Consider the following 20,808-nt stretch of genomic DNA (forward strand, 5'->3'; position numbering starts at 1 on the left):
ACAATGAATGACTGAAGGGTGCAACAATCAAAGTGGGCCTTTGGTTAATTAGTTTGAAATAGGATATGCAAATTGTGTTTTGCCATTAAGTCCTATAATCGTCTGCCATAGTTAGTGTGTTCCATCTAGGCAGGGTCGGCGTCATGGGGGGTCATTCGCGGGCCATGCCCCCCCAAATGAGTCACTGTGCCCCCCCAACGCAGCCTTATTGCCACTTTGCCGGTTTTTTTTTTTTAATCATATAAGTTAAAACGTTTCCATCAAAACTTTTTTGTGTGAAATACATCAGAAATAAAGAATACACATTTCTATTCTTTATTTATTCTTTATATGAAACACAGCCTGAGGTGTGCTCACTGCTGCTCTCTGATTGGTGTGTTGCTTGACCAATGACCTCGACTTTTGTTTTTAGACATTACATTACATGTCACTTGTTAGACGCTTTTATCCAAAGCGACTTACATACTCAATACTGTTTTGTTATCATTACGTGGCTGTGTGTTTAGATGAAAGCCCAGTGGCGATCTGTTCATCTGTTATACTGATTATACAGTAAAGCCATCGAAAATAATATGATATACAGTACAGTACAAGTACATGGGTCTCTGTGTTTCATTCAAGCTCGGCTCTGTGTGTGTGTGGCACGAGCGCATTTTGTCAGTGCGCGAGCGGTAACGTGGAATATTGTTGTTAGCATCTGGTTAGCTAGCTATGCTAACGGATATAAAGAGCTGTTTCTACACCAAGGTGGAGGAGAGTCCTCTCCTGTCAGACTGAGAGGATCTTATAACGTCAGCTCAGTGAGGTAAGGACTCTCAGTGTTTAGATAGTTCACTTTAGTGTAAGTTATCTCAGTGGGTCTCAAACGGTTTGGTCACCATTTATGTAAAAAAGTATTTGCGAGGAATAGGCTACCTTTATATGATCATTATAGTTATTAAAGAATAAGAGAATAAATGAAAAACGGGTATGAAATACTATAGGACAGTAACACAAGAATACAGTTTAAAAGGGGAATGATTAGTAAAATATCCATAAAGAAAAAGTAAATCTGTGTACAGTTCTGTTTCATATGGATGCTGAGAGATGTAGGCTATCCATAGATCTCTTCATGTTGCTTTCAAAGTGCACCAGATTGATGCTTTTAACGTCAATATTTAAAAAATAATCTTCCCGGGGGAGCATGCCCCCAGACCCTCCTAGAGGAGGTTAGGTCCCCCCCCACCTAAAACATGTTCACATGGATAGGATACTAAATACATTTGCACACTTTTCATATGGTGGCCTATGTCCATATGTTTCTGTTTTGGTGGTCGTGCCACAACCGTGCATATATGCACAAGTCATAGGTGCGCTATACAATAGCACTACACCCTGCAATGTGTGTGAAAGACAATAGACTTTACAGCATGTTTTTTTAAATTGAAGTTGCGTTGGTGTTTGTGTGTTGGTTGTTGACGGCAGTGTGTGCCCCCCCTTGGTAAATGATTTCCCCCCCATTTAATTTGTTCTAGAGCCGACCCTGCATCTAGGGCTGCGAGATATATCTATGTAATATTGATACTGGGATATGGGACTAGAGTAAAGCTGTGAATTTGGATATGAATATGTTTTGAGGCTATAACTGTGTTTTTAATTACCTTTACCCACTTAGCCATTAAATCCACATAAATGATGATTATTTACAAAAATCTCATTGTGTTAATATTTTTTAAAGTGAGGTTTTGTTTAGTTTCTTATTTAGTGTGATGGTGTTATTTCCTTGTATGCAAATAGACTCCTTTTGTTTGATTCCTCCTTTTTGTTGTTCCAGGCTGCATGCCTGCCATTTTGTTTACCTCTGCTATTTAAAATAAACCATTTATAATTATACCAATTCCAACTGGTGTGTGTTGCATTTCCTCATCCCTAGTGGGGACGTAACAAGCAGCAATAGATAACACTACAATATTGTTGCAACATTGATATCGAGGTATTTTAACTATAAGCATCTGCTGTTAACTGTTTGAATGTGCTCTGATATAAATGACACATGAAAGAGAAAGATGAAATAGAAACCTCATTCTGTGGCTTCGTGAGTTTTAGACTGCAGTCTTTTTTTTGTGTGGTTTCCTTTCATTCAATATAATTCCAAGTAAAGTTGAAATTGTATTATTTGACCCTATTTCCTAGAACATTTAGCCAAAAAACATTACAGGAAACCAACATTCTGGTTGTTTATTTAAACACATTTCTGGCTTTTCATAGGAGACTTTAAGTGAAGTTGCTGCTTTAAATGACTTTATGAATAAATAATCATCTCAGAGAAAGGAATATTGGATATCAGAATCAGAAGTGCTTTATATGCCCCACAGTGGAGAAATGTACATACATCAACGGGGGATAGTGCCAAAAACAGGCAGAATAAAACAAGTAGATAAGTAAAATGTTGCATGCATTAATAAAATAAAGTACACACGGCAGCACGATCAGAGAAAGAAAATATTTAAAAGTATTGAAGATGTAGCCAGTAAGTGTCCCCTCCCCTTCTGTAACTATATTTTGTATTCTCTCATCCTCAGAGCGTCCTGCCTTCAGGAGGAGCTGGTCTCCCTCAGACTGCAGTGCTCCAGCCTCTACAGGAAGGGCAACTTCACCCAGAGCCTGGGCCCCACGGGGGCCGAGCAGCAGAGGGCCTCAGACGGGGGCCTGACGCTGGGGCAGACGCTGCTGGGGGCTGTCGGTGCCGCGCTCCTGCGGCGACCCATCGCTCGCTCCCAGCTGGTGGCCATGTCTTCATCGGAGGACGAAGGAAGCCTGAGGTTCATCTACGAGCTGCTGGGATGGGTGGAGGAGACGCAGGTCCGTCAATACAAGAACAGTTTAGAGGAGTGGTTTTCTCAATGTTAACCTGATTTCATTATATATATTTGTCAAGAAATAGTGAAACAAATGTTCAGTATGATTTTTCAACAATACCTTTTCATTTTATAATATAAAATAGAGAAATGCAGCAAATCCTCACATGTCAGGAACTGAAAGACGCTAAGACAATTATTTTTAAAATATTTGTATATAATGAAATACATTTTAGGCACTGTTTAAAAAGCCGTAAAACAACAAATCCCATTTTAGGAGTTAAATGTGATTCCTTCATTAACAATTTCATTTTTTATTTTTTTTAAACCAAGAGAATAAATATCATGATTTTTAACCCCAATAAATCAAATCTACATTTATTTTTAATCTTAAAACGTATTTTTAAAAGGAACAAAACATTTGGAAAAATGTTGATAAAATACATATAATAAAATAAATGTTTTTCATTTAAAGGTCCCATGTCATCATAATTCCATTGTTGAGGTCTACTAGAATAGATATATATTGTTCAATGTTCCAAACTCACATTGGTTTCTCATACAGCATCTCTGTATAGTACAGTATGTGTATTCACTCTCTGTCCTAAACGGCTTGTTGGAGCTCCTGCACCCCCCTTCCTGTGAACCCAGTGGCCGTCTGCGAGACAGCGAGACAGCCCGAACACACACACACCGACTCACAGCCTCGCCGCGTCCCGCCGTCTCAGGGAGGAGAAATCGGCGGAGCTGCAGCTGAGAAAAGATCGAGTGTGTGTGTGTGAATTCGTCCGCAGATTGGTCCATTTGGACCAATGGGCCCATTTGGGTATGGGCACGTCACTGTACCCAGGAAGAAAAGAGAAATGTCCAACGAGGAGTTCTGGGGCAGCATAGACAGGTCTTTTCTGTGTTAGAGTTTTACTCGCTACAGGGTGTACTTTGAGGGTTTGTGACTCTGCAGACCGTTTACATGCAGAAAAACCTTCATAACACAAGGGGACGGGTAATAACCGGAAAAGCATGACATGGGACCTTTAAATCAAAATGTAAATATGTATTTGATCTTTGTCCCTGTGTGTTCCAGGAGCTTTTGGAGCGAGCTGAGTGGGGCGCAGATCTCCCCTCTGTAGAAAACAACCTCCAAGAGCACAACACCATACACACTGCTGTAGAAGAACTAATGAGCAGCCTACAGGAGGCACGCAGCTATGAGGTACACACACACATATATACACATCACTTATGCATGGACACAGAGATCTTTTGTCTGGCATTTGGTTCCTGATGTTCTTTCCCGTTCTCTCCTGCAGGCTAAAGTGTCTCCAAACTTCAAGAGCAGTTACTCTGAAACTCTGGCCAAGCTAGAGCACCAATACTGCAAACTACTGGTGAGTCCCAGATAAAGAGTCTTTTTTTATGGTAACACACTTCTTTGTTTCCCAGTTCACCCCCTTCGCCGGTTAATCCCATTACACCATGACAGGACTCATATGCTAATACAGAACAGTTATGCATCTGCTCTCTTCATGCCCCTTACCCCAAATGCCCCCTTTCTCAGTTTTGATTTCTTTGTTCATCTATATTTTTGGTGTTACATGTGTAATGTTGAACAATAAAGCACACTTGCTTATGAGATTTACTTATAGATTTAAATAAATGTTTCTTAAATGTTTCATTTCAAGTCCCTAATGTGAGACATTGTACTCAGTGTTGTGTTTATGTGCTTAAAGAAGCACATGTAAATGAGCAGATTATGATACTATGACCTCATATAAATAGAGTATCAGTGATTTATACAACTGCAAACAATATCATGTACCAATATATATATATATATTTTTTTTAATTACATGTTAGGGAACAATGCCTCTCTAAAAGGTTAACATTAGTTATTAAAGCTCATAATTAACGGTCCTAGTAATTCTCATTTTATAAAATATATAATTGTTTTTAAAGATGGTCTTCACAGTGCTTTATTCTAAATCTAGTAAACCAGCAGTACAAACCCACCCACTAGGCAATAGAGGACATTTTTATTTTTAAATGTCTCTCTGCTGCACTGCTGATCAGCATGATGATGATGATGCTTGTTTGTGTGGTTGCTATAGGAACATTCGTCATGGCGCCTGCGGAGCTTGGAGAGCCTGCATGCGTTTGTGTTGCACTGCACTGAGGAGCTGATCTGGCTCAACGAGAGGGAGGAGGAGGAGATCGCCTTCGACTGGAGCGACAACAACAGCAACATGAACGCCAAGAGGGAATTATACAGCGTGAGTGGGGGGGGGGGGGGGGGGGGGGGCCTGCCTTTCTGTCAAATCAGAATACACAAAATTAACCACACCCGTAAAAGCTCCATGATTCCTACATATCATTTTATTTATATAACCTAATATCACAATTGACACATTTGTCTTGGGGGGGGGGGGGGCTTTACAGTCTACCTTAGACCATCGCAGCAGGCAAGAAAATAAATCCCCAAAAAAAAAAAAAAGGAAGAAATCTTGAGGCAAAGAGGCTGGATCCCTTTCCTAGGACTGACAGACGTTCAATAGATGTCGTGTGTATAGAGTAAAATAGATAATTCAACAACAACTTGGACAACCTAAAGGATACAAATTATATTGTGAACGTATATATATATGTTTTTAAAGGATCCCGCAGGATGTCAACAATCTTCAAGGTGCTTCTAAATTAAAATAACGTGGGCATATTAACCTTTACTACTGGCATGCTGCCAGGAGAGAGACACTCAAACTCTGGGGATGATGCCCCTGAGGCTGAGTTAGTCACATGTATGAGACATGATTGCATACATGAAAGTAGGGATGTCAGATTTGTCATCCGATGGTTTGTTGTTTGTTGATTTGTTGTAATATAGTAATCTTTGAATGTGCACAAAATCCTAAAAATACTTCCAGAAGACGTTTGATCCTCTTTGTTTGTCATAATCCATTATTACTCATCATGTTTTGATGATAGCATTACATTTCCATTGATTCAATTCAATTGTTTTTTTTTTTTGTGTTTGTCTCGGACTTTCTGGTAGGTGTTTTTTTTTGTTGCTCTGACGCCATCAGTTCATGCCTAATAAAAAGAGAAGTAGGAGAAGAGAGATGAAAGTCCCTCGACAGTCTAAGCCTTTAGTATCAAAACTAGAGTCTGGTTCGTTGGAAGCCTGAGCCAGACCTAAATATAAGCTTTATCAGAGAGGAACGTTTTAAGCCTATCCTCATAAATGGAGAGGATGTCTCCCGAACACAAACTGGAAGCCGATTCCACAGATATATGAATGTATCAGTACTGTTTACATGCACACAAACAGTATTTTGCCATCATGTCGGAGCCATACAGATCCTGTAATCTACTGTACCATCCGTCTCTTCCTGCTCTGTTTACAGGAAATGAGGTTAGAGCTGGACGAAAAACAAGACGTGATGCGGTCGCTCCAGGAAACCGCCAACCGTCTGTGTCAGGAGAACCACCCGGCCAAACAGAGTGTGGAGGTGAGCCGTGACTGTATTCAGAGAGACCCCATGACCTTTAGAGATGACTGCCTCTGTGGCTCATTTGAGGGAACAGCTCACCAACATGCTTCTGAAAACATGCTCCTCTTTTGACTCAACTGTCCACCAAATGTTGTTTTTGTCGCATTTTTAACAATCTATAAATGTAGATTTGATTCTAAAGGGCAGGATGTCAATTGTGACCTTTTGTAAACTTTTTGTTAAAACAGTAGGGAATGTTGTCAACTCCAATGGAAAAGCTGAACTGAAGCGATGATGTGATATATGAATACTTGAATAACCATACCAATGATCTGTTTTCCTGCTGGTTATATAGAATAGAATTGGAGAATGTAACATACCAGGGTTGCAAAGGGGCGGGAAGTTTCCGGTACATTTCCGGAAAGTTTCCATGGGAAGTTAAGCTGGGGAATTTTGTAAATATTCGATGCAAAATTAAACAAAAAAACATGACATTTCAACAGATTTAAAAAAAAAAAATGTTTTAAAGTAGAACAGAACAAGTTTTAATTATTTTATTGAACAATTATTTGTTTCATTGAAGAACGAAAACAGGAATGTTGAGTTAAATGTTACTCATCCCCCCCCAACCCCACTCATTAAAAAATGAACAAAAATGCACCCCCCATCCCAAGTCCCATTCAAAATGTTAAATGAAAAGAGCCCCTCTCCCTCCACAAAGTCCCATTAAACATCCAAATCTTCCTTCAAGCGATCCTCTGCATTTTTGCTAAACCCTTTCAGTCAACATCCAACTCTGAGTCTTCCTCTTCAGTGTCACTGTCCAGCCTTGTTGAGGATGGCTCTGTGTCCGGCTCAAGGAGCCTTAGGTTTGCCCGAATGCCAACCAGTTTTTCCACTCTCACATTTGTGAGCCTGTTGCGAACCTTTGTGTGGTCTCAATAGCCATGCAGTAAGCAGTGTGCTATGGCATGGATATTCAAGTGTACTTGAATGGCATCTGTTTGTTTTAGTCAAGATTATGCTAAAATATACTTTCCCCAACTATATTTAAGTTCCCTATGAAGAGCCAACCTTCAATTTGGAAAATTCCCAGTTTATTCCCGTTAATTCCTGTGGAAAGTTTCCATCTTTGAAAATTCCCGGAATTTTCCAACCCTACACAGCACACAGTGTAACCTCTGCATTTAACCCATCCTAGTACTAGGAGCAGTGAGCAATATATATCAACATGGCGTATTCTCCAACACAGCGTATTACTGCACAGATAAAGGGAACACAGGACAGAAGAAACTGTGATGATGTGTGCTGAAAACATCCCTGTTAATAATGTGTACTGAATACACTGGCTGTTCTGTCTGCATGTGATCAGGCGTACAGTGCAGCGCTGCAGACTCAGTGGCAGTGGGTGAAGCAGCTGTGTGTGTGTGTGGAGACGCATCTCAAAGACAACACAGCATACTTCCAGGTGAGCCTCCAAATGTCATTATTATGGCTCATTATTTGTCATCATTAGTTTGGCTAATGGGTAGAAACTGAACTATTAAGTTACAAAATATAAGTGGATCGGCAGATTCTGCATGGTTATGTTGCTCCTGCAATTTCACAGTTCCTTTCACCAAATCCACATGATTTTGTCCTCCCTTTACCATTCTTTTAGACAATTACATGTCTGTTCATTTGTGTCTTTACATCGTGGTACCTATTTCACAAAATAAATACTGTTCTCTGCAGCTTGCTGGGGAAATCCTTCTAACATTGTTCTGTCTCTTGTCAGTTTACGAGTGATGCTCGGGACTGTGAGTCGTACCTGCGCCAGCTGCAGGAAACCATCAAGAGGCAGTACACCTGTGACAAGAACAGCAGACTGAGCAAGCTGGAAGACCTGCTGCAGGACTCAATGGTATCTATTCCCCTTCAGTTTTTTTTAATTAAAAACAATCTATTGTTTTAACTAGAAAGAATAAATAAATGGACATCCCATTGTTCACCCAATGTTTAGGACATATTTAAATGTCAAAAAAGGAAGTGGGCTTGGATGGAAAGGTGACACATTTCAAAATAAAGGCGTATTTTAATACCGTTAATGACGATGTATTGATACTGACCTACTTAGTTTCTATCAATGATATTGGATCATTGATTATTCTCCCTCAGAACACCTTTTCTAAGTAATGCCATTGCCCTCGAGCAAGGCACTTGACTGTCTATACTCAATGGCAGAAAGCTGACAAGTGAAGAAAAAATGTACTTTGCATTTTGGATACCGTAGTCCATGCCCCCTCGTTTAGCGTTAAGCTCACTGTGTACATTAAGGTTTAGAAGCCATGCTGCACAACCCAAACCTATACATGACAAATGCAAAATAATCCTGGATGGAGGCTTGAACATGAGTCATATGGCTGTATTAAAACTTTATAAATACAGCCATATGAAAAATGAAAGTAAAGAAGTCCTGTTGGCCCACCGCTGTCCTCCTGACTTGTGCTCGGCCTCAGGCAGCCACATGATGGGGAGAAGCTATCTCTGAGTTAGAGAATGCAGTCGCTGAGTCACCTCCCTGTGGAACATTTGTGAGACTGCCACCTACACACACACACACACACACACACACACACACACACACACACACACACACACACACACACACACACTGGACTTCAAACAGATGGCAGAGTTAGTGTGGAGAATGCTCCAAGGCCAGAGCAGTGAGCGTATACTCTCCATAGAGAGGTGTGTGTCACAAGCAGCTGCTCTTTTCACAGACGTGTGTGCAGCCAGCATTGTTAGGTGCAGTATGTGTCTATTTCCAAATGCTATCTAATGGTGTTTACATCTGTGTGTGTTAATCAGTTTCTTGTGCTCCATTACGCCCTGTGACGGTGAAGCTAATCCTAAACACTGCTTCTGAATCAGACCAGAAAACAAACAGCAGAACCTTTTGTTTGACGTTCATGATATAACAGAGAGGATATTAAATTGGCTGTTTCAATACCTTTCAGGCAGAGATTAGGGTTTAGGTGATGCTGTTTGCCCTTTTTATTGGACCCTTTATTTGCACCCTGTTATTTTTGTTTACTGACATTAAAGTACTTCTTCACATATGATTTAATAAGCGCTTGCTGTCAACGAGAGGTGAAACAAAATTCCATCCAAATGTAATAATAAGCATTTCATTTAAGCTTCTCTGCTAGTCAATTTGTTCTTGTGGTGATAATTAATTTGACATTCTTTCCATTATTTATCTCTATATGAATTGTTTCTTCTAAGCTTGTCATTTGACTTGCTACAGTCGAGCTGACTGCAGCAACTGCCATCTAAGTGATACATTCAGTTTGTATATCTAATGTATAAGTTATTTACACAGGCCTCCCTCAATTCCTGCCTTTCTGTCCACACCTCCCTACCTGTCTCTCTGTTGGTCTCTCTATAATGAATCCTTCATGCCTCTCTGCTGGGTCAGGGTGAAGAAGAGCACACCGTTTAAATGTTTTATGGTTAGCGCCCAAGCTAACACAAGCATCTGAATCAGCAAGTCCACTCCTCTCAGGGGCAACTCGCTAATATGCTTGACAATATTTGGAGACCATGTAATATATTTTAACTGAAAAGATTGGCTTAATGTGTTTGATTTAATACTGGCAGGTTATTGTGTTGAAAAATGCATAATAATTATTAGAAGATATACAGTAATTAGTTGAGTATAGCAATGTCGGATTGATTTCTATTAATCTTGTCATGGCTCTTTGAAGATGAATCTTAATATTTTTGATGATACTTTTCTTTTGTTTCCTTATTTAGATTTTCTTTGTAAAATGCCTTGAGAAATATTCGTTGGGGTTGCATGACATTTTGTACAGAAATGAATACCTTTTCAAATGGATTGCAATAATGTTGGTTTTCCATGAACTTTTCATCAAGCGCCATCATCAGGTCAACATTTTGAATTGGAAGAGAACACAAATGGATTTAGTCCTATGTCGAACATGGGGTATTTCTGCATGTAAGCCTCTTGTGGCCAACAGGAGTGTTACAACAACAAACACACTCTTTTTGCACATGTTTTTATTTCATAAACACAATAGAGAAAACACTTTAAACCAGACCTAAAACAAAGGATGACCTCTCATGGCTTCCGTTAGCCGTTCAGGAAAGATAGTTTCAACTTCAACATCTAACTATACTATATTGGTTATCTATAAAATCAAGCTAAACTAGTTACAGTGATTGATAATGGGGCTCACAGCCTGATTCATTAAACTGCCATTGATTACTAACTTACTCACAAAATGATGGATGGACTATCAACCCTTTGAAAAGGGTCGGTCAAATGATCCATTGTAACTGTGTGACTGAATACTACAGGAAGTGATTGACAGATGATGTCCTCTGTCCTGCAGGAGGAGAAGGAGCAGCTGATCGAGTACCGCAGCACGGTGGCCAGCCTGGTGGGCCGCGCCAAGACCCTGGTGCAGCTCCGGCCCCGCAACGCAGAGAGCACCCTGGGGGCCACGACCCCCATCAGAGCCATCTGCGACTACAGGCAGATAGAGGTATGGCAGACTCCAGATATTACACCTCATCCACATGTGCGTGTGTTTTAGTTGCTGTACGTTTGTCATACTGATAACCCAAAACAAATCGTAGAAGCTTGATTTCCATTTTCTTCCAGGAAGTGTTGAGACAAACTGTGTATATAAAAAGCAGCTCCTCATTTACCCCACCCACTCTGTTGTTGTAACCTGCATTACCCACCCTGCACCTCCTCTCCGAGCCCTCTTCCACATCCACTTTATAACTGTTCTATTTGAGCTCCTTCCTTCATGCTGTGACATTTACTTGTTTCCTTGTCGTCAGATTAATGAGCACCTCTACACATATTATTTTCTCAGCCTAGGGGGTCCATATTAATGAAAAGACTACAGCAATGTTTTTTTGAAAATAGTTTTCACTCCATTTGAACTGGCGAGTAAAAAGACCAGTGCTCACTTTGCAATCTAAAGGGGCTTAGTGATTATGATCCAGATTTAATTGAGTCTTCACAATAAATGTTCTTTGGCTTTTGTGTTTAAAAAAAACAAAAACAACTGAATCTTAGTCAAAAGCCAAAAATAGCCACACGTAAGCTAAAAAGATGATACACAAGAAGAAAACTGAAGTTGTGCAATGATTCTTTCTACATACCACACATAGACCAGCCTCTCACTCTCAGCTGTGATGCCCTCAGGGAATCTAAAAATGCGATGAATTATAAATCTGTCTCATCCCCTTTGCGGACTCCTTTGAAAAGCAGCACCCAGCAAACATGGACATGCTGCACTCCTTATGCTGCTATTTATAGCTGGAGTCCTCCGGGTCAATTAGTTAATTGGAGCATACTGTATGTGAGGTGTTGTATCCAGGTGAAGGACGAGGGGGTTTGGTCCTGCATCACTGATCTTAAAATGGATGATGCAACAGAGCTGAAAGTTCTACTAAAGAAAAGCAGTGTGCACAAAGTAATCTTTCTCTCCTTCACTTTCCTGTGTCTCCTCCTCTCTCTCCATTCCCTCATGTACCTTGTTTTACCTTTCCTACCTCACTCCCTCCTCCTCCTCCTCCTCCTCCTCCTCCTCCTCCTCCTCCTCCTCCTCCTCCTCATCCTCTCGTCTGTCGGCTGGGCTGACAAGACAAACGTTCAGGTATAGCTGCCTCTATTCTCCCTCTCTCACCTCCGATTAACACTGCTCACACACCGCACTGCCCTGATGCTCCTCTCTTATCAGCTGATGTCAAGTTGAGCCGTCAGTAATGTGACATGAGGTCACTTTGAGTGTGACACCTGCTTTTAGGTGTATGGGAATATTATATATTTAGGTGTCCTTGAAGCTGTCATTCATGTTGTTTTTTTTACCTTCAAACAACAATTAGAAAATAAATATGGGGTCTAGTCTAGACTGCATTTGTTTAATATGTTGAATTGTGGTTATTTTAGATATCTAATGACAACAAATTAACCACATGGATCAAATATTTGTGTTGCACACTTGTTGTGTCTTATTGGTGCTATAAACCAGAATTGTGGCAACAGGAAAAGTAAAAAAAATAGCTTTGTACCTAAAAATGTGCCAAAAACCAAAGACAATGGCTGCATTCCAAATTGTGACTAAACACTTTTTCTTCTTTACTTAAGTGCGTACTGCAGCTGCCTCAAAGAGTATGTACTATTACACGCAATATGCATACTACTTTCTCATGACATTATGCTTTAACCCCTTTTGCTCTGCATCCACATGAAATCTTTAGCGTGTCCTTTAAAGTCAAATGAAAAAGTCTGCAATTTGGAACACAATCGTCACAATCTGTCTGCGCTTGTGCACAGAATTGTGGGTCAGAATTGCCAGAAAAGCATGCTAGCTTGCGTAGCAGATTGAAAGAGAATGCAGTATGTCTTGTTTGGCCTTCTGCATTTAATAAACTATACTTAAAATGTTTCTGTCATGTTAAAGAGTATCATATGAGCATTTGAATGCATTGCAATGAATACAAATATATAAAATACAAAGGAAATGAGACTTTAGAGATAGGAGGCAGACACAAAAACATTGTTTCATCTTTGTGTGTGTCCTCTACTTGCGTACCCTCCTCTTGGACATACTAATACTCTCATACTGACAGCACAAAAGATGAAAGGTGAGAGTTGATCAGTTGACGCTCAGTCACAGGACTGTCATCAGTGATAAGGGCAGGTGGCATCAGCTGAACTGAATTAAAACGTGCCTTTGAGGCTCATTCCGTCAGTCAGACAGTAACAAGTCACAGCTTTGTGCTTCAATGTACATTCCATGTATTTCCTGTGTGTGCCTAGCTTTGCATTATTGATGTATCGATGCTGTGTGTGTGCAGGGAAGGGGTGAGAGAGGGTGGTGGGTGGGAGGCAGTACAGCTGTAGCCTTCCTGTGTGTCCCTTAAACTCTCCCCACAATTATTGCTTTGCCTTGCCTATATTAAACACTACAATTCCAATCCCAAACTCTTTGTTTGTTTCCTGGGCTGGGTTTCAGTCATGTTTCCTCCCTTGTTGGTGACTGTATGAAACTCAGCCCAGGGATCATTAAACCTCAGTTTGAAGAATATTTCAAAATAAAAGCTTTCACCTAAGAGTTTTAAAGAAGCTTTCGCTCCACACGTGTCAAAGGTCTCTTTGTCATATCATTTTTGGGCTTCTGCTAACTTCATGAAATTCATGAATGTTTGCATTTTGTGTTGCATTATGAGTTTGTTGCTACCAGCTTTTTGGTTTACATGTTTTCACTTCTCTTCTCTCTCCTCCTCTTTTTAATTTCACCCCTCCTCCATCCATGTTGTCGTCTTACCTCCGTCATCATTCTTTCTAACATCAATATTTTACAATCTTTCAAATTCATGCTCTCCATCTGTTCCTCTTTACTCCCAACATCCGTCATTCCATTACCTCCATCCCTCTTTCCCTCTTCGTTTATCTATCCCTCTCTCTTTCCTGTTTCTATCCATCCTGAACCCCTTCCTCCTCTCAGATCACAATAACCCGGGGAGAGGAGTGTGTGCTGGAGGACAACTCCCAGAGGACCAAGTGGAAGGTGATCAGTACGACGGGGAACGAGGCCATGGTCCCCTCGGTGTGTTTCACCGTCCCACCCCCCAACCAAGAGGCCATGGACACAGCCAGCAGGTGAGACACAACGCGAAGCAGAACATGGAGCACATCAAAGGGTTGTTGTGGAAGTAGGTTGGGATGGATTACGGATGGTTTTGGTCAGTAGCTAAAAGGATTTCATGGGGAACAAAATTAAATGGTAGGGACCATGTTCCTTTGTGCCATTCACATTACCTCCACAAATAAAAAAGTGTTTTCAGGTCAAATAATCAACCATTTTCCTAAAAAATACAAATAAAACTAAATAACCTGGGCCGTTTGAAATCATTTACGTGGTTTCATTTTGTCCACAAATGGCTTAAGATAAGTTTATTAATGTAATGTTTTTTTTACAGGAACAGGTATGTAGCAACTAAGTAATTATAACGTTTATTTAGTAAAGCAACTTTCAAAGAACAAGATAACCGCAACAGACCTTTAAAACACACAAAATCTCAAACACCAAACCACTCGAGGCCAGTTTATACAAAAAGCCACACACTGCAGCATTGACTGTACAGCATTAGCCATTTAAATGTGCAAAGCCAGTCCCCAGATGGGCCTTTAAAAAAAAAAAATATATAAAACTCAACAAGAAATACACAAGAGACGGTACAAAACACAGACTCAACAAAATAAGTACATTAAAGCAAAAACTCAGGACTCGGCAACAACAATTTAATTTTCAATATAAAACTGACCACAGATGCTTTCATAAAGTATTACTCCAGGGCCAGGCTCTTTTCACATAGAACAGAGTGTTTAGCTGGTCATTTGTACAGTAAGTCCCTTTTTCAGAACAGTTTTCACCTCAATTTAGAATAAAAAACTGAAAATGTCTCAAACCTGGTGTGTGTGTGTTTGTGTGTGCAGGGCAGAGCAGCTGTACCAGAAGGTCATGTCTCTGTGGCATCAGCTGCATGTGAACATGAAGAGCGTGGTGTCCTGGCACTACCTGCTCAAAGACATCCGGACCGTCTCCGGATGGAACCTGGACGCGGTGAGGATCCTTTACCCTGTGGTTTTGTTGTCTTTTCTCCTATTCTAATGTCCTTGTTACTCACGTTATCCCTCTGTGTTTCACCCGTCAGGTGCGTTGTCAGTCTCCTTCAGAGCGGCAGCAGGTCCTGGATCACCTGGAGTCCCAGATGTCAGACTTCCTGTCTGACAGCAAAGAGAGCATCTTGTTCACGGCAGGAGAAAGACGAGAGCTGGAGAAGGAGGTCCAGCAGGCCCAGACGCACTGCCAGGACCTGCTGCTCAACATGGAGACCGGTGAGACTAATACATACATTTACTCAAGTTCAGTGCACACGTATAACATACTTTACTCTGGTATTTGTTAAAGCAAATGGCTGCAGTGTGTCTACTCATGCCCAAATGAACTCTTCCTTCTTCTCTTCTCTCCCTCAGTGGAGAAGGACGAGTCGGTCTCTCGGTCCTACCTGTCGGAGCTGAAGAACATCACCCTCCGGCTGAACGATGCCGAGCAGAAACTGATGAGGGGGATTCAGACCCCGCCCCCCAGCCGGCTGTCAGGGGACAGCGGTGACAACACTGTGCAGATAGCAGAGCAGGAGGTCAGTGTGAGCCCCCTCTGCTGGCTGCAACGGGCAATAACAATAGGATGATGATGATATTGAATAAGTTAATGTTTAATAAAGTATTTTAAACATGGTGTAGAGAGTTCTACTGAGGCCTGTAGGTGGTTGAGAATTGTCTGATCTAAATAGTTGTATCTCTTTGTTGATGAATTAAGGATAACAGATAGAGAAAAAAGGCACGATGATCATTTTTCATTTTATTTCCTGAATTTCTTTGTTTTCTATCTGTGAAACAAACAGCTGGGAATGTATTGTTTTCATTTTACAATCTTTTTTACAATGGCTAGTTGAATAAAGTTTTGACAGTGGTTTTTATTTTTATTTTGAAAATGTCATAACAAATGACCTTAGCTCTTTTCAAAAGTATTATTCAGTCATTTTCAGAAAGTAATTTACGTCTGACTTATAATCACCACATTTTTATTTTATTTTATCAATCACCTCCCACGGTTTCCCTAGTTTGAAATAAACATTGAAACAAAGGAAACTTTAAAGAAAAAGGCTGCACCACAACTGGAGCATTGTTTTACTCCATCTACCTATTAGACTGTACTGTGTAAGACATACCTCCCACCTAATTTTGACCTTTATTTTGTACTAACGGTTTCCTTAAAATCCCATTGTTGTCCAGAATCTGCAGTCAGAGTTGGACGCCATGCGCTCCAGTTTGGGTGATGTGTCCCGGCGCTGCATCAGTTTCTTCGAGGAGAAGCCGACGTCCTCCAGCATCCCCGTCCTCCGGGCTGAACTCAATCAGGCCGTGGAGAAGACAGACAGACTGCACAACCTCTCCTCTGTATACCTAGAAAAGTAAGTGAGCCCTTCCTTCTTCTGTTAATTGGTTCACTCAAAAAAGCCCACTAATGTTTCACTTCCAAAATGTTTTTCTCTCCTCAGGCTGAAAACTGTAGAGGTCCTGATGCGTAGCCTGGATGAAGCAGAGAGCCAGGTCAGGAAGAACGAGAGCAGACTAAGTGAAGAGGACATCGTTCCTGCAGACACAACGGCCATTAAAAACCTCAGAGAGCAACTAGGGGTAAGCGACACATAATATTGCATAGACTCCCCTTAAGGCTTGTGTTGTGAGACTGACTCTAACCTTTGATCTGCATCCTTCTCCTGATTCCTCACTCCAGAAGTGGCAGGCTGATCTGGTGGATCAGGAGGGCGTCTTCCAGTCCCTGCAGTCGGAGGTCGCCTGCGCCAAAGAAGCTGCGTCTCAGCTCAGCAAGCTGCACCCGGACCGCAGCCCCGAGCTGGAGCGCCTCCAGGAGAGAGCCAATCAGATGGCAGACAGGTGGAGCGGAGTCAAGAGGCAGATGGATACACGGTGGGCAAGACAGAGGGAAGGTGTGGGGGGAAAGGAAACGATAAGGGGATGAGAAGGGTAAAAGGAGAAGAATTGAAAGATTGAAATCTAATTTTGTTAGGCTTGTATCATGACAACCTTTTTGAATCTTGAAAGGATGTATGAGCCTGTACAATGCAAACACTGATTTGTGTCAGGATAATCTGGTCCAAAATAATTGTGATGTACTTGATATTCTTGAAAATAATTATCCAAACATGTTTTTGACTCTTAAAATGTGAAAAGAAAAACATACTGAAATGACTTTACCTGACATTTGGTAAGAAACTAATATTTGTATTGCAATCAAACAATCTTAAATAGAGGCATCATAAATCATAAGTTCCCCATGTATACATTCAGGATAAAAAAAGTTTCTACCGTGATAGTAAGCTAGACATATTATTGTAAGTACTTGTGAATATTTACAATTATCCTAATAATGCGAATTCACCAGGAACAACTTATTTAGTGTTTTTGTATCTATAAACAAAATCCTCCCATCACTACCAAGTATAATTATCAGTAAATATTGAGATAACAGAACAAAAGCTTATATTTATATGTACAATAAACATGTCTGTGTGTTACATTTTCTGACAATCCATGTGTTCTCATTGCAGACGGACAGATCTAGAGTCAGTGGGCTCGGCCCTGCAGCAGTACAGAGACGGACACTCTGCTCTCATCAACTGGATCGAAGAAACGACAAAGAGACAAGAAAACACCCAACCTGGACAGACGGACAGCAAGGCGCTGTCAGAACAGCTGGCCCAGCAGACGGTCAGTACCACTGATTACTTTTGAAACTGACACATTGTACCCAACAGTCTTGTATAAATGTCATGATTTGTTTTGGCTTCTTTAGGCATTAGTAGCTGAGATTGAACAGAACCAGACCAAACTAGATGAGTGCCAGACTCACTCCAAACAGTACTGCACCTCAGTGAAGGTCAGAGACTCTTTCTGTTTGTGTTTCATACAGTGTGTCAAATATCTGAGTGTCACTTTACAAAATATTGAAATATGTCATTTTTATTTCAATTATTTTTATATATATATACGTTTGCCTTATTTTTATATAATTGATTAAAAAAAATGGTTTCCTAGTTTTTCCTTCACTTCACTGTTGTCTACAAGAATGAAATGTGTGACTGTGAATACATACAAAGTTATATATATTTGAAGCAATGTTACACTTTCTCTTGTAAATGATGGTTGCCTAGCCACTATTTTACTGACTCATGTCCCACCATGTCTGTAGGATTATGAGCTGCAGCTGATGACCTACAGAGCCTTTGTAGAATCTACACAAAAATCCCCTGTGAAGAGGAGGAGGATGCACTCTTCATCTGACGCCATCACACATGAGGTGAGGCGGGACGTTCAGATGTTATTGATATGGCTACATTATTGAATATTAGGACAATGAATCGTATCCATTCATCACAGATCTCTTGTAATTGTTTCTGGATGTTTCTCTGCAGTTCATGGACTTGCGCACACGTTACACAGCCTTGGTCACCTTGACAACGCAGCATGTGAAGTACATCAGCGATGCTTTGAGAAGAATAGAAGAAGAAGAGGTGGGACTGTGTTTCACTATATCTCCCTCTCTTGCTTTTTTGTCATATCAAATCACTGAAGCTTTAAAACAACAATAATTTCTGTTTAATAGTGACAGGAAAAAAAAGTTCCATTATTTATCTTGTAAGTAAATGTTTTTATTCTGAGCAGAAAGAGGTGGAGGAGGAGAAGCAGGCGAGGGTTGGGCAGGTTTCCGACCTGCTGGGCTTTGTCAAGGGCCTCCAGGGACGGACCGGGGGCCCCAACGCAGAGTCCTCACTTGCTGCTCAGCAGGTACACCGATAAGCTTGTTCATTTTTATCATCATATTCTTATTATCATATATTATACACATTATTCTTCAGACAATTAGCATTTTTGCGAGCCAACGCATAATGGTTCCCCGCACGGTGAGCAGGACACCTGCTGGGTTCATTTTGCAATGAAGACTGGCATTATCCTGGTTATTACAACTCTCCTTACTAAAGAAATCAATCATTTATGCATTATATTCATTTAATTTCAGACTTCATTATCCAACAAAGCCTTTTAGTAAATAAGTTGAAAGGATAGTGTTTCCTTGTTAATACAATATATTTAGCTGTTTAACTTACATGTTAAAATGGCAGTTGATCCAAGTTGTTTTGTACTAAGTGCATCGTGCCTTTGTGTTCTTCTGAAGGCCATCAGTGAACAGCTGGCAGCCAAGAAAGATGAAGTGGCAGAAGCCATAAGGAGCACTCAGGTCTTCCTGCTGTCAAAACAGGCCAGCAAGTAAGTTTGGATCACACACATGGACACACACATTGCACCGACAACTCATTCACTTCACATACTGTTTGACATTCCCTGTGTCCTTCAATCTAGCAAAACACATGGACACTCACAAACTATCCCAACAGTGCATGCTCATTTAGCTGCCTGTCATGGAAATTCTGAATTAAGATGTCAGACCCTTGATATTTGTATTCAAGTTTGGTAAATGTTAGGACTTAAATGAAGGATCAAGGGAAACTGGGGAATATAAAGTTGTTTACAGTCATATTTATGGACTGGATGTATTATTTAGCTTGTTTTTTTTAACCAAATTGTAGGTTTCAGATTATCTAGAGTTTCTTTTACAAGGATTTCACTTAGAAAAGTTCCTATACATTTGTGTTTCTAGAAAAAACTCTAATGGACCTTATAATGAAATATTTGTCAAAGATACTGTGTGAAATCTTCACATTGTCACACAATAAACAACACCTAAATCCCACACGCTCTAACCTCCCCCCTGTGTGCTCTCCAGGCTGTCCCCAGAGGAGTGCTCTCATGTGGAGGCTCAGCTGGACGAGCTGACGTCCACCTACAACCAGCTGTGCACCAGCTCCACCCAGCAGCTGCAGCAGCTGGAGCAGCAACTGGCCAAAGAGGAGGAAAGAAAGGTAAATTGGTTGGAGGGACGGGCCAAGTTCGACTGCCGATTTGTGACAATAATGTTATTTTCAAGGGTTTCGTAAGCTTTTCAAAATGTAAATATGAATATGCTTGCAAGCTAAGCGTGAGTTCAACTGTGGGCCAGCAAGAGTGTGTGTGTCGTACAGCATGTTGTGTGTTCACTGAGCATTTTGAAAAACATCACCACTATTGACGAATCTCACTCATTGACTTGGTTTGGTTTAACATACATCACAGACCCTTTTCAGACGTGTATTCAGATGATTATAAATAGTAATTTATATTTCTGGCACTTTAGTTTGACATCTTTTTTCGTCATCAAGGAGTAGATGTAAAAAAAAATACATAAAGAAAATAAATTCACTGGATAGCACTGTCTGAATTGGGCCTTAGCATGGAGTGTTTCGCTCTCTTAAAAGCCTGCAGTCATTTCATTACCTGTCCTATACCACCCCAGTTGTTGTCATCTTCATCCTCATCATCGTCATTATCATCAGAAAACCCATCTGCTGAACTGCTAACATGGTTAATACATGGCCTCACTGGTGCCGCACTGGAGCAGTGCTGCCAAGTCATGCTAGCAGTTAGCTAGAAGCTGTAGAGCTCCGCTTTTTGTAGATCCATCATTAGAATTGTTTTGGTTAGAAATGAGACGCACTTTTATGTTTCCCTTACTTTTCTTTAGCCTCAACATAGTATCATGCTACTTTTCTTTATGTTGTGGTTAAATTATGCCACTTCATAAAGTAAAAGCATTACATTTTAGTATTTATTTTTACCAGCATGTACAATCACACATCCCCAGTCAGTTTAAAGTTTGTCAAAAAAGGTTTCTCTCCTGGCTTATTTAATGTGTTGCATCCAACATCGGTCA

The 20,808-nt window shown here is 40.6% G+C and overlaps 1 protein-coding gene across 1 annotated transcript in view; it reads left to right on the forward strand.

Moving 5' to 3' along the window:
- Nucleotides 1-20,808, forward strand: part of macf1a (microtubule actin crosslinking factor 1a) — a 283,339-nt gene that overhangs the window by 163,611 nt on the left and 98,920 nt on the right. The window contains 22 exon segments of the mRNA XM_034201651.1: nt 2,562-2,841; nt 3,922-4,050; nt 4,148-4,225; nt 4,946-5,107; nt 6,236-6,340; nt 7,695-7,790; nt 8,100-8,225; nt 10,723-10,875; nt 13,858-14,012; nt 14,850-14,976; nt 15,068-15,251; nt 15,390-15,556; nt 16,212-16,390; nt 16,478-16,616; nt 16,717-16,910; nt 17,552-17,711; nt 17,797-17,880; nt 18,193-18,300; nt 18,416-18,514; nt 18,666-18,788; nt 19,177-19,268; nt 19,786-19,921. Coding sequence (XP_034057542.1) covers nt 2,562-2,841; nt 3,922-4,050; nt 4,148-4,225; nt 4,946-5,107; nt 6,236-6,340; nt 7,695-7,790; nt 8,100-8,225; nt 10,723-10,875; nt 13,858-14,012; nt 14,850-14,976; nt 15,068-15,251; nt 15,390-15,556; nt 16,212-16,390; nt 16,478-16,616; nt 16,717-16,910; nt 17,552-17,711; nt 17,797-17,880; nt 18,193-18,300; nt 18,416-18,514; nt 18,666-18,788; nt 19,177-19,268; nt 19,786-19,921 — 3,076 coding nt within the window.

The sequence above is a fragment of the Gymnodraco acuticeps genome, unplaced genomic scaffold (assembly GCF_902827175.1).
Source record: "Gymnodraco acuticeps unplaced genomic scaffold, fGymAcu1.1, whole genome shotgun sequence".
In the NCBI taxonomy this organism is placed as follows: Eukaryota; Metazoa; Chordata; class Actinopteri; order Perciformes; family Bathydraconidae; genus Gymnodraco; species Gymnodraco acuticeps.